Raw genomic sequence first — 14,015 nt, forward strand, 5'->3', positions numbered from 1 at the left:
AAGTCTCTAGTTGGAGTCTTTGTGGCCTTGGCTTCTTGTGGGGCACTTCCTACCTGACAGGTTTGTTATTCTTCTTATTTGTACTTGAGCTAGTCTTGCAATTCGTTGTTACACATGTTTGAGGGACTCATACAAATCACCATTGTTTATTGATGATAGATTCAGGACTCAGCTTATGTTGGTGAAAGAGATGTGTGGTTACAAGAAAGAATGTATGGTTCTGTGGAAATGATAGGAGTAAAGTGCCTTTCTCGTGCTACTTGAGGTGGAGATGTTAGACCTTATGAATAAGAAAGGAAACGTACCTTGTGGCTCGCTCTCGATATCTGAAGCAGTTGATGGCTGTTTTGCCCTGTTAATCCTTTTTTTTTTCTTTTGTCTTTCTTTTGGCGTATGAATGTTGTTAGCTGTCCGTCCTCTTGCAGCTATGTTTCTCTCTTGGATTGTTTTGCTTTGCTTTTCCTCAGCTTGGTTCTATGTCTGTCTCAAACTTTTCTCTGTTTTGCTGTGTCAGTCTTAAGTGGAACCATCATCATAAGGTGTGCGAGACCTTTGCAATTGGTAATGAATAAAAAGGGACATGTGTTAAATGAAACATGATTTGTTTTTGAAAACATTTGAAATGCTTGTCCTTCCTGAGTATGTGAGACGCTTTTACAAACCAATCATATAAGAGTACCTATCCTTGTTGAAAATCTAAAGTTTACTACTCCCAAGTAAAAAGAGCATAGAACAGAACTTGAACACATACATAAGTTTAGCTTTCTTTGCATTTGAAACCTGTAATATGCCAGTTTTGCCTACAAATTGTTCTTGACCAAACCCATGTCAGAAACTGTCAAAGAAGTAGTATACATATCTGAAAGACTGTTAAAACTGTATCTTTGGACACGATATACAGTAAATAAATGCATTGTACAGTGAAATCATTAATGGGTTGACTTGGAAGCCTTTCTGAGTAGAATCCCCCAGCAGAGGATTCGATAAAACACGAAGAAGGCAAGCATGATCCCGACATTGATCCACCTCGTGTCCTTGTCAAGCCCTCTCTTCTTCAACACATCCTCTCCGGTCATCAAGCAGCCCGAGTCCCCACCAGAGAAGCACTCTGTTCGCATGCTCCAGTACTCGTTCACCACCATCGACTCCAGCGGGTAACGGTACAGCGACACGTAGTACATGAACATCCATGGTTTAGGGATCTTCTCTTTGGGGATAAAGTATCCGGAGAAGAGAAAGAAAGCTCCAAGAACGGTGCAGATGAGCGAGTTTCCGGAGATGAAGTCAGGAGAAACTGCGCTGAGGAAGAGCACCAGAGAACTAGCCATGAGGATGATGAGCCAGACGCAGAGGACGAAGAAGGAGAAGGCTTCCATCGACGGGTTTAGGCCAACGATCCAGTAGACTGGGATGGAGAAGAGGAGAGATACAACAAAGAGGAACGGTACGAAGGCAATAGTGTTGGCGATCATGTAGGATGAGATCCTGTATGATCCACGAGACGATTCTTTCATCAGGACGCGACGCTCACGGAGGTAAATGGGAAGTGCTTCGACTGTTGAAGAGAGGAGGAAGCTTAAGCTGAAAGCGAATAGACCAAGCCGCTCGGCTACGCCTTCTTCGTCACGCTTGAGCCTCGTGTAGACGCTTCCTAGACCTAATCCAGCTACAACCGCTTGCATCGTTCGCGCCAGAAATAGTTGCTTTGTTCTGTAGATGATCTTGCAAAACCTCGAACAGAGATATGAGATCTCGGTGACGTCAAGGACACGCAACTCTTGTTTCTTTGCGGTAATCACATCGTTTTCGTTGTTTTCAGGCCAGATGGATGCTGATTCTATGGCGGTTACCGAGTCTGGCTTCGAATCTCTCAAGGACTCAACTATCTCCATGGCGAATTCTATCGGATTCAGCTGTTCTGGAATCTGAAACCCTAGTTTCGCTATCGAGTCCTCGAGATGTTCAAGACTCCCAAAGTGAATAACCGATCCGCGGGAGAGAATCAAGTAATCGGAGATGTAATCAAGTATACGATAGCTAGGCTGATGGATGGAGAAGAGGACAGTTCTCTGTTTGGATTTAGCCATAGTAGCCAAAAGCTCAACGACCTGAAGCGAGTTTCGACTATCCAAACCGGAGGTTGGTTCGTCAAGAAGCAGAATGGGTGGGTCACGGATCATCTCAACGGCTATAGAGACTCTCTTCCGCTCTCCGCCCGAGACGCCACGATCCTCTTCGTCTCCTTCTCCAACGAAGCTGTCTTGGACAAGAACAAGACCTAGATCACTCAACAAGCTCTCAACTCTTTCTTCTCTTTCCTTAGCCGTTGAATCTCTCAAACTGAATTTGGCGCTATACATTAACGTCTCTTTCACGGTAAGCAGAGGCAGCAGATCATCGTCCTGCGGTACAAACCCGCACACCCTGCGTAGCTGATTGTAGTCAGTGATTTTACGATTGTTTATCAAAATCCCGGAAGATGGATCCAGTGCCTTGTGGTTTACTCTTCCTGATATGATCTTCAAAAGGGTGGATTTTCCTGTTCCACTCGGTCCAACCACGGCCAGGATTTTAGAGGACTCAGCAGCTAATGACACAGAGTTGAGTATTGGGGTGTGATGGATGGTGTAGGAGAGGTTAGTGACGGTTAAGGAGTAGCGGTCAGGGGTTGGGAGTGGTGAAGATGAAAATGAAGAGGAGGCTGAGGAGAACTCATCAGGAGAGTTTGATGCTGAGAAAAGTATGATGGAGTCTTCTTCGCGGCGGTTTGTAGCCATAGCAGAAGGGTGGAAGCAGGACGCCATGGTATGAGTATTCTTCTTCATCTCAAAATGTCTAATAATGCATTTTATCTATGGAGTAAACATTTTTTTCAGAACTGGTCGACCAAACAAAAGAAACTAAGTGTTTAGTGGTAGGCAGAGGTTGGTGTAACTCTTCAAAACCTGTGTATCTAATTTTATTTGGTTGGTCATTAATTGTTTGATATTTGATGAGTTGAGCGTATGTAAGTAAGATATTTATATTTTTGAATAGCCTTTATATGTAAAACGGTAATAGTGGTTGACCAGGAAAAAATGGAATTTGGTGTATCAAACAAAAAAAGGTAACGTGTTACATTCATTACTAAAATGTACTTCTAAGTTCTTATTGTATAAATATGATCATTTGTAAAATATCCTACTATATTAATTGAAAAATATAAATATGAAACTAATCTTATAAAGTGTAAAAAATTATATTGTCATGACATTATGTCATAAGGCAAATGTTTATTTTTTAAAATATAATTTTAATATTGGACTAATACAATCTTTTAAATAATTATTAATTTCCAAAAAAAATATTTTCTCTCTCGTTAATTACGGAATCGTCAATTATGGAAGATAATTACTAATTAATTTAAAAAAAATGTAAATCAATAATAATGTTTTTAAAAGTAAGACTTTATATATAACTATCCAAATTATTATTTTAATAACTATATTTAGAAGATTTTGTTAAGACATTAAATTATGATTCTCTATCATTTTTTAATTCATTTACAAATTGGTTTGAATTATCATATATACATATGATAAATAAATATGTAAATTTTTTTCTGCATATGTTGTGATTTAAATTTTTTAAAAACGAAGATATATTACTCAATCTATTAAGAAAAAAATGTGTTTTAATGTTCCATATCGGTGGGTTTGGTAAGACTAAATTTATGTGGTTGATAAATTAATAAATTTTATTTGCTCACTATTAGAATATAATAATTAATACTTTTAAATATAAATAATTATGCAAATACAACAAACAATATAAAATGGTAAAATACATCAAACAAATTAAAATACTATAATAATCTAAAACAATTAGTATTTAAAAAGATATATGTAAATTTACCAAATAATTACAATATTAAAAGTAAATACTCTCTCAAACAAAATAACTTTTTAAACAAATATAACAATAATTTTTATTTATTTTTTATTTTTTAACACTGAAAACTTTATTAATTGCTTGCAGAAGCAGAATAGTCACAATGTAAGTTGGGAATGATAAATGCTGGAACATAAAAGTAATAGTGAACATTTGCATTGTTTGGTATGACTGCTCTCGCCAACATATCTGCACATTTGTTGCTTTCCCTTGGTACCCAACTGAATTTGACATTTTCAAATTTTGATCTCCATTTCTTCACATCTCTGATCCAATTGATAACTGAGAAGTTTTTGGTTTTTCCTTGTAACAGGTTGAAGATCTCTTTGTTATCCCCTTCTAGATGGATGTTCTTGATACCTTTAATATGTGAATGTTGCATTGCCATTATCAGTGCTTGAAATTCACTCTCTAATGGATTGGTTGTGCATTTCCCTTTCGCATGACCAGACCCAACATAAAAGCCTTCAACATGAAGATCCATCCAGCTTTTGACTTTGTTTCGTGATTGATAAAGGAAGCATCATAGTTGCACTTCATCCATCCTTCTTCTGGCGTCTGCCAATGTGTTGTGATTCTGAATCGTGAGTTTACTTGATATGATGGTGGTTGAAGAGATGTCACAAATGTCTTAGCGTTGATCCATTCACAAGTGTCCTTTTTTGTGTTACGTAGACATGATCTCCAACTGATATTTCTTCGTTAGAAAGTGAGGATGTTTCTATTCTTCCATAGTCTCCATAGAATCCAAAATGGTAACTGTTGGTTTACCTCTGTAACTTATTTCATTGAACTTTGAGTTATAAGCAGTTGCAGCTTGTCTTCTAAACTTTTATGAGGGTCTAATAAGCTGGAAAATGGTATCCCTGAGGCTTTCCAGAGAGCTTGAGCATAAGAACACCCAAAAAATAGATGATTTGATGTTTCGTCATCAAGACAACACCGTCGACATAAAGACTGATTACTTATATGTCAATATTTCAATTGGGCTCCTGTTGCTAGTGCTCCAGATAGTAATCGTCAAAAGAATACTTAATCTTTGGGGCTATTTTTAATTTCCAGACTGCAGCCTTGAGTGTAGGATTACCTAGAGGAGGATATGTTGTTCCGAAGAATGTGTTGAGAGCCAATAAGCTGATTTGACTGTATGGATACCATTCCTTGTATAGTGCCATCCTATTAGATCTTCCTGTGCTTCATCACATATTTTGATTGCCAAGACTGTATTAACGTCAGTTTCCTGAATTACTGCTTTTATCTTTTCTTCATTCCACCAAGTTCTTTCTGTATTCATTAACTCTGTAACCCTCAAATTTTCCGTTGTATCAAAATTATTCTTTGGTTGTGGTGCCCGCAGTGGGTTTAGTGGTAACCAAGGATCTTCCCATGTACTGATCTTTGTTCCATCTCCAATAACGTACCGTAGTCCTGTCTTCAAAATATCTCGTCCATGAATGATAGATTTCCATATGTAGGATGATTTTGCTTTGTCAGTGGCATTGAGAATGTTGGTATCTCCAAAGTACCTTGCTTTTAAAACCTTTGCCATCATACACTGGGGGTTTTGTAATATCCTCCATGCAAGTTTGCTGAGAAAAGTACTGTTAAAATGTTCTAGATCTCTGAATCCTAAGCCCCCTTCCTTTTTTGGTAAACTCAATCTGTTCCATGCAAACCAGTGCATACCTCTCGTATCATCATCTGATCCCCACCAATATCTTGCCAATATGCTGTTTATTTCCTCACAAATCTCTTTTGGGAGTTTATATATGTTCATGGAGAAAATTGGCATAGCAAGAGCTATTGATTTCAGGAGTACCTCTTTCCCACCCGGTGATAGAAATTGTTTGTTCCAGCCTTGTGTTCTGTCTTTTACCTTTTCCAAAATAAACTGGAACATCTCTGATTTTTTCTTTGTAAACTCTTCTGGCAAACCTAAATATTTTCCTGCTCCATCATTGTGTATCCCCATAATTCTTCGTATTCTTCTTTTAACTTGTGGCTTGACTCTGCTTCCAAAGGTGATGGATGATTTCCTGAGATTGATGGCTTGTCCCGAAGCTTTTTCATAAGTTGTGAAGATCATTTTCAAGGCCTTGCACGATTTATCATTGGCTAAAGTGAAGAACAGAGAATCATCAGCAAATAATAAGTGAGTTATAACTGGTCCACTGTTGCTGATTTTTATTATTATATTATAATTTTTGGAGAAAATATTGATTTGTGTTTTATAGCACTTGATATCTTCTAGTTTCACTGTAAATAAGTTGACAGGTTTTAATATGGAACTTGTCAAATAAAATAAAGAAAAAATGTCAAAACTTAAAACAACAGCATTTTAGTTTTAATGGAATCTATTAACATATAAATTATAATCTATATTAACATTTTTGAAGTACATTTGTGTTATGCCCTTTTACTTTTGTTTATTTAAAAAGTTATTTACAACATTAACCCCTAAAAAATTTCCAAAACTAACATTACTACAGATTTTGTTTCCTAAATATTTTACATATCATTCCAACTAAATAAATAACAGTAATCAATATAGAAACAGAAACTATCATATATTTAACCATACATTCTGTTGTGTTCTAAAGATATTATATATCTGAATCATTCGCAAACAAAGAAAACAACAATTTGATTCCAATTTTGTTTTCCAAAACCTGTGAGATTTGATTATTAACGTAAGAAAAACTTCGATTGACATTTATTTAAATATAATTAACATATATAAACTTAATAAAAATTTTAATGATTACGAATATGTAAAATTAAAAAGTTTAAAATACTATATAATGTGGTTATATAGTAGATGAGTTATAAAGAGAACATGTTAGAATTAATAAAATATTATTAAATTTGTGTTAACACGGGTTAAATCCTCATTTAATTATTTATCAACACTACTAATATTAGAATATTTGACATAAAATCAAGTTAATTTAACTAAGATTGTGTAAAATAATTAAATCATTAGAAAAAATGTGACTTCATCACAGCATAAAAATTACTTATTATGTATTTAGATCCCTTATTTTTTGTTATAATAACTAAAAATCAAAATAGAATCTCAAACACGAAACAAAACAAACTAAATATAACAAACAAATTGTCATTAAGTGTATTGCGGGTTAAAAAAATAATATAAATATTTATCCGCACAACAGCCGGAAAATTTAGTTATTTCTCTATTTACAAAACATCCAATATTTAACAAATAGATACAACAAAAATATAAATTATAATAAAAATTATATGCCTCGGTGTACCACGGGTTAAAATCTAGTAATTATGTGATAATTATACCACTAATTTGTTCCGTCAACTACTTTACAAAACACTTTAATGTTGTACTTATTTGGTAAAGTCAACGAAATTTCTTGATTTAACTAGAAAATAAACAAAAAGTCTGTGATTTTATGTTTTCCTCAATATTTTTTTGTAAGTTCATGTTATTTTCAACATTTTCCCAAAGAAAATAATACTACATTTTAACAATACAATATTAAGATGGATATTCGCTGAGACTCTGATTGAACGAATCTAACTAAAAGTAGATTTGATACAAAAATGGTTGCATTTGAAATAACATTCGTGTGAAGAAATCTCTTGCTTTCTCTTATAACAAACCGCATTCGTGCTTGACAATCTTCTCCAAACCATTAGTGCTGTTTGCATTACAACATTAACTGATAGCATTTATAGAGACAAAGAAAGAAAACAATGTATGCTTATAGAATTTACAAAAGAATTTACAAATGAAAACACCCAAACTATAATGAAACTACTCTCTTGCTTGTTATAAGCCCCCATATAATAATAAACCTATCAAACCTGTGTCGACCAAAAAAGAATGGATGAGTGGGAAACTCAGGTTTTATGTGTTATTTTTGGTGGGGGTAAGGTAAAGAATTTTTAATGAGTCAAGTCTTCACTTCCTACACCCACACTGGATTTGTCAACGACTATGCGTACATTGTATTGTTCGTAAACTCGTCCTCTGTTCTCTGCCCACCACTCTTCTGCTTGTTTCTCGCTAAACCGTTTACGGCTGCAATCAAAATCATCCTCGGATCACGTTCATTCATAACCAACAAAAAAAAAAGAGCATCCAAACATTCCAACTAAACCTCTTAAATAAAAGAAGAACTTTCGTACCTGAAACGGACGCGCTTGAGATCCCTTGCACCTCCCGCTAAGGCTGTGAGAGTGATGTACACACCAGGTTCATCTTGTTCAACCCATTCATTTTCATTACGGGGTTCACTTTCTTTTGATCGTGTGCTGATTCTATTTATTGATTCAGCAGCCTGATTCGCTTGCTGTCGGTAATTTGCACCATCGAAGACAGGCGTGCTTGCCCCGTTAGAGAACATTGAGACAGAGGTTAGGCCATCAGACTCAGTTTCTCGATTGTTAGGACGGTTTAAGGTGTTAGAAGAAGGGGCAACGTAATCAGGACTGGAGCCAAATGAATTAAGAGAAGGAGACTTGATACTCCTAGCTGATCCAACAGGAAGTCTTTCAGCCATGTCTTTCAGCTGCATTGATTCATTGAAACAATTAGTAAGTTGCATACATCATTTTAGTACACTTCATCAGCACCGAGGAAGAATTTAGAATTTACTTGAGCGGTAAGTGATTTAATCACTTCTTTTGCTGCCTTGCATCTCGCTGTTTCTTCGTTAGCAATTGCCAATGCCTCCTTTAGCTGTTTGGTTGTTCTTTCCAGTTCAACTTCTTGAAGTTGTGCCTTCCGGGTAAGATTTTCAACCTGTTAAATAGTTTAGTAGTTAATTAGAAAAGGAGTCAAATTGCAACGAATGAGCCGATAAATGTTTTTCACCAACTAAACAAACTAATTCGAGGAGCATAATCACACTCCATCTAGGTACACAAGTAAATAAAAGACCCATTCTTTAATGACTAGAAAGTAAGCAATATGAACCAGAAACACAACTGGACATTTGAAAAGAAAAAAAGCATAATCTCACTGACAATGCATTCTTCCTAATTGTGTGGAAAGTGTAACGAATTATGGAATAAGGAGCAAAAATTGGAGCATGGAAAACAGCTTACTTGAGATCTTAGCATAACCACCTCCTGGCTTAGGTGATCACTGGTTATCTTGGTATCATCCACGAAAATTTTCGGCGTAGTTAATCCTGAAAGAGTGGGAGTTGGCGTTGTTGAGCGCGGTGGGCTAGGACGTCTTGATATTGGTGAAGTTGCCCGAGACGCAATTCGGGAACCAGGAACAGACGCTGAGAAGAACTTCTTTGATGATCCAAAAGTTGGATTAAAAGATTTGGTTATGTTTAGTGAACCCCGGTGAGAGCCTCCACTTGGTATTGGTGAGACACGGCTACTATTGAATTCGTATTTCTTATTTTTCTTGGATCGAGTATCCACTTGCCTCATGGGCTCCAACAATGAGAATCTAGCTAACTGTCCATCTGATCTAGAATCTAATTTCTCATCTCTGTCAATTGCATCTGATCCCTGGTTGACACTTTCTCTTCGACTCAACGAAGAGTGAGATGATGGATCCGTTTCCATGGCCTTTTTCAATTTGTTAAAACACTTGTCACACACTCGATATGGTTTGTTAGGGTTCGGTGCCATACAAGCCTTCAGGGACTTTTTATTAGTGCAAGAATGGCAAAACACAAGTCCACAGTTATAGCAATTGTGCCGCTTTCTCTTGAAATTGAAAGGCTGACGGCAACCTGAACACATGGACTGGTCCATCCCTGATGCCCACTTGTGAAGGCAGACAGCTGCAGTGAAGTTAGAACCACAGGCAATACTTTTCACCTGTTTATCCTTAAGCGACTCTACCAATGTCGGGGAATTTCGGTCATCTGCGTCCCCATGGCCTAGTCTACCATTCGATCCTTTTCCCCAAGTGTAAACCTCAGTCCTTGAAGTTAAAACTGCAACATGATAAGCACCGCAAGCAATCTCTTCGACAAAACTTTTGTGAAGTTTACCTTCAACACGGGCTGGAACCTTTCCATCTGCATGTGGGTTTCCAAGCTGACCATAAACAGGACTGCCCATAGTATAGACATGGCCCGCTGTTGTAAGTGCAACTGTTAGGCTATGTCCACACGCAACTTGACAAAAATTGGGTTCTACAAGAGCTGCAACACAGGTAGGCACAAGTTTTGGTTCTTTGTCGCCGTGACCAAGACGACTCTTGTCACCATCACCCCAAGTAAAGAGCTTTCCCGAGGAGCAGTTACTCGAGCTGGAGCTGCCAACCATGACTTCGACAACTGCGGCTGTGTGCCATACACCACAGGCTGCCCGAACAGTGCGAAGACCTTTCAAGGAGTCTACCTCTCTAGGTATGAAAACACTTTTCTTGTCTCCATGGCCCAAAACACCAAAGGTACCATCACCAAAAGTAAACAACTGCCCAGCAGAAGTCACAACAGCTGTGTGGTAAGGTCCACAAGCGATGGATGATACATGTATCCCTTCCATCAGAAAATTTACTCTTTTGGGGACCCAGTGACTGACTTCATTTCCATGTCCCAGAATACCAAAATCTCCTTTACCCCAGGTATACAAATCCCCTGATAGAGAAACTGCACAACTATGGTATTCACCACATGCTACAAGCTCAATATTTGTGGTGCCGAGTGCATCAATGAGCTTTGGATGTTGAACATTGGAATCTACACCATGGCCAAGCCTACCTTCAGATTCCTCTCCCCAAGAAAAACTTTCTCCTTGTTTTGTCACAAGGACAGCATGTTGTCCACCACAAGCAATATTCTGGACATCAAGTACTATAGTAGACTCTAAAGCTTTTGGCAATAAGGAATCCATTTTTATCTCCAACGAACTTCCGACTCTATGGTTTCCACCACCTAAAACACCGTCCCCTATTCCTTCTCCCCACATAAAAACGTCTCCCAATGCGTCTCCATCATCATGACCAGAACCATGACTTGATGCACTAATCGCACTTGATAGACTAACTCTAAAAGTATCCATACCCATACCTTTCATGTGACCATGTAGTGTATCAGAGCCTCCAGATGACAAAGAGTGAACTGAAATAGTTGCCGAATCTGAGGGAAAAAAACTTTTCGGAGGAACTGCATACAATGACATGTCTGAAAATGCCTTGTCCATGCCATTCTTAGGCGGGCTCTCATATGGACTCTGAAGACGATGGTGATTCGAGCCATCCTAAAATGTAAAAGAATATTACCTTAGTTAAGACATGCACAAAATGAAGTGGAATATATCACTCTAGTACCTTCTGGAAACTGTCATTGCTGCTAAATGGAGAATGTAAAGGGGAGCTTCTCCGGGTATATGTTCTCGGACTATTAGCTTCGGATGGCGTCCCATCACTTCTCGATTCAGTCCTCCATTTCCGTTGATGACAACGCGAGATCAAGGCTTTTAAACCACTAAACCACACTTCAGCCTCATCTTTATCCTTGCATATCTATGAATGAAATACAAACCCTAGTTAATGGACTTTCAATAATAATAACAGACATTTTCATGATGGATAATGATTTCATAGAAGAAATTAGTAAGAATTTACTAAAAGGAAAATCTCACCAAATCAAGTGACCTCTCATCGTATATTAGCGAAAAGGATTGATATTCCTTCTCGGGCCGTGGATATCTCTGAAAAATAGGCTGCAAGAGAAGCAACATTGCGAGACTTATAAGAAAATCACACTAGATAGGCGAGGCCCAAATATGCAACTTACGACTACAAAAATTGGCTCATGAAAAGATGCATGGAACATAANCCGAATCTGAGGGAAAAAAACTTTTCGGAGGAACTGCATACAATGACATATCTGAAAATGCCTTGTCCATGCCATTCTTAGGCGGGCTCTCATATGGACTCTGAAGACGATGGTGATTCGAGCCATCCTAAAATGTAAAAGAATATTACCTTAGTTAAGACATGCACAAAATGAAGTGGAATATATCACTCTAGTACCTTCTGGAAACTGTCATTGCTGCTAAATGGAGAATGTAAAGGGGAGCTTCTCCGGGTATATGTTCTCGGACTATTAGCTTCGGATGGCGTCCCATCACTTCTCGATTCAGTCCTCCATTTCCGTTGATGACAACGCGAGATCAAGGCTTTTAAACCACTAAACCACACTTCAGCCTCATCTTTATCCTTGCATATCTATGAATGAAATACAAACCCTAGTTAATGGACTTTCAATAATAATAACAGACATTTTCATGATGGATAATGATTTCATAGAAGAAATTAGTAAGAATTTACTAAAAGGAAAATCTCACCAAATCAAGTGACCTCTCATCGTATATTAGCGAAAAGGATTGATATTCCTTCTCGGGACGTGGATATCTCTGAAAAATAGGCTGCAAGAGAAGCAACATTGCGAGACTTATAAGAAAATCACACTAGATAGGCGAGGCCCAAATATGCAACTTACGACTACGAAAATTGGCTCATGAAAAGATGCATGGAACATAAAAAGTCAAATCAAGACCCACATGCCTCGCTGAATTGAAATGAAATTTTTTTGATGAATCGAAACAAACCTACTATAAGCACCTAGTAATCATTTGAGTTTAAGTTGAAAAATGACTAAGAAAAGAGCCTTGTGCATAACATGCACCACTTGGGACAATTATAAACAACAAATTCAGATCACATTAGGAGGACAATCCCACTCACAAATATGATAGTAGAACTCGGACACAACTAGAAGAGGATACTTCTACGCAGAAATAGAGATCCAACCATTTAAACGCAATGAAATGGACGAGTCTAGTATAACATAATTATTCTGAACATTTTTAATCGCCAGCTCAAGGGAGAATTAAATCACATCATCCTGGGATATCAAAACTTACAGTGCGCTGCCCAGATATGATCCTGGAAACATGGCTTAGCTTCAAATGTTTCTCCTCCTTCCCCGAGAACCATATCAAAACAGATTCATCCTGAAAGTTACAGGACAGACTATTTACTTAGAACACAGAACAACGAGACCATGCACACATCAAGCAGCAGAGATGAAATATATAACAAAACAAAAGGACTCTATAGGCTCATAAGGAATCCTCAGGTACACATGAGAACGGAAAGTTCGATTAACATAATGATGCTCACATAGAATTAAAAGAAAACGGAAAGAACAGAGACTTACATTTGAAAGGCGAAATGGACAGAACTTAGGCTTTCCCCTTCTGCCATACTTAAGCAAATACGCTCCCTTTTTAAGGGCAGTAATAGCCTAAGCAAATTGATAAGAAACTTTTTTCATTAGGAAAGTAGGTGAAATATACATATTGCCAAAGGAGTTATTAAGCTTTTAGATACAATTGTAGGAATCACGAAGAGAAGAAGCATTGGGACACACTAAAATATCAATCATACAAAATGAAAAGAGGACTAAGGAAAGTGACTAAAAAGTCAGCTGATCAATACTATATATTCTGAGAAATTGCACCTTATAGAACTCTAATAAAGCTTGAATCGAGCTTCTAGACTTAAGCATTTAGCTAAAGCACGTCACTAACCTAGGAATTGCTCAAAATTTTAGGACGCAGCAGCTATGAAAATAATCCTACCTTAGAATTCGGCAGAGAGCTTAACTTATATAATAATCTAGCTGGACCTAAAAATTAAGTAGAACGACCAATAATACCTAACCTTAGCAGTGGAATCATAAAAAGAAGACCTAAATTGACAAAATTAGCAACACCGACCTGCTCAACATCCCTCGTCACCGCCACTAGACCTGCTCTGCTAAGATCCGACGACGAAGCCATTCGTCCGTTCCTCGACATACAAACAATTAACAAAACGAAGCTCCTCAGAAGGCGCAAACAAAAACCCAACAGCCGAGGTAAACCTTCAACACTAGTCAAGCTCAAAAAGTGGAACAAAATCAATCAAAGAGACGTCGTGCAATGACGGAATCGTATCCGCATCACTATGATCGTTCGATCTTGAATTCAAAATTCGAAAGCTAGAGCAGAGCTTTTCTTCAGCTCGAATTAGATTCAAATCGATCCAAACAGTAAGAAGGACGAGCCGACGATGTTCCAAT

At 37.5% G+C, this 14,015-nt stretch overlaps 3 protein-coding genes across 5 annotated transcripts in view; 1 reads left to right on the plus strand and 2 right to left on the minus strand.

Annotated features, from left to right (window-relative positions):
- LOC104709231 (protein SMG7-like) overlaps nucleotides 1-264 on the plus strand; it is an 8,388-nt gene extending 8,124 nt beyond the window's left edge. The window contains exon 8 of the mRNA XM_019228667.1: nucleotides 160-264. Within this exon, the coding sequence (XP_019084212.1) occupies nucleotides 160-264 (105 nt within the window). The remainder of the gene's footprint in view (nucleotides 1-159) is intronic.
- Nucleotides 363-2,876, minus strand: LOC104706265 (ABC transporter G family member 23-like). The gene has a single exon (XM_010422440.2). The coding sequence runs from the start codon at nucleotides 2,823-2,825 to the stop codon at nucleotides 930-932; it is 1,896 nt and encodes a 631-aa protein (XP_010420742.1). The 5' UTR covers nucleotides 2,826-2,876; the 3' UTR covers nucleotides 363-929.
- LOC104770301 lies at nucleotides 7,587-14,005 on the minus strand. Of its 3 annotated transcripts, XM_019228343.1 has the most exons (10): nucleotides 13,672-14,004; nucleotides 13,110-13,196; nucleotides 12,814-12,903; nucleotides 12,235-12,315; nucleotides 11,921-12,115; nucleotides 11,730-11,850; nucleotides 9,016-11,021; nucleotides 8,564-8,710; nucleotides 8,095-8,477; nucleotides 7,587-7,987 (listed from the first exon to the last, which is right to left on the minus strand). In XM_019228343.1, the coding sequence occupies exons 1-10, from the start codon at nucleotides 13,750-13,752 to the stop codon at nucleotides 7,852-7,854; spliced, it is 3,327 nt and encodes a 1,108-aa protein (XP_019083888.1). In that variant the 5' UTR covers nucleotides 13,753-14,004; the 3' UTR covers nucleotides 7,587-7,851. The 3 variants fall into 3 exon arrangements, with proteins under 3 accessions (XP_019083888.1, XP_019083889.1, XP_019083887.1); XM_019228344.1 differs by lacking the exon at nucleotides 11,730-11,850 and having other exon boundaries at nucleotides 9,016-11,142; nucleotides 13,672-14,005; XM_019228342.1 differs by lacking the exons at nucleotides 11,730-11,850; nucleotides 11,921-12,115; nucleotides 12,235-12,315 and adding exons at nucleotides 11,213-11,407; nucleotides 11,527-11,607 and having other exon boundaries at nucleotides 9,016-11,142; nucleotides 13,672-14,002.

This window comes from Camelina sativa, chromosome 8 (assembly GCF_000633955.1).
Source record: "Camelina sativa cultivar DH55 chromosome 8, Cs, whole genome shotgun sequence".
In the NCBI taxonomy this organism is placed as follows: Eukaryota; Viridiplantae; Streptophyta; class Magnoliopsida; order Brassicales; family Brassicaceae; genus Camelina; species Camelina sativa.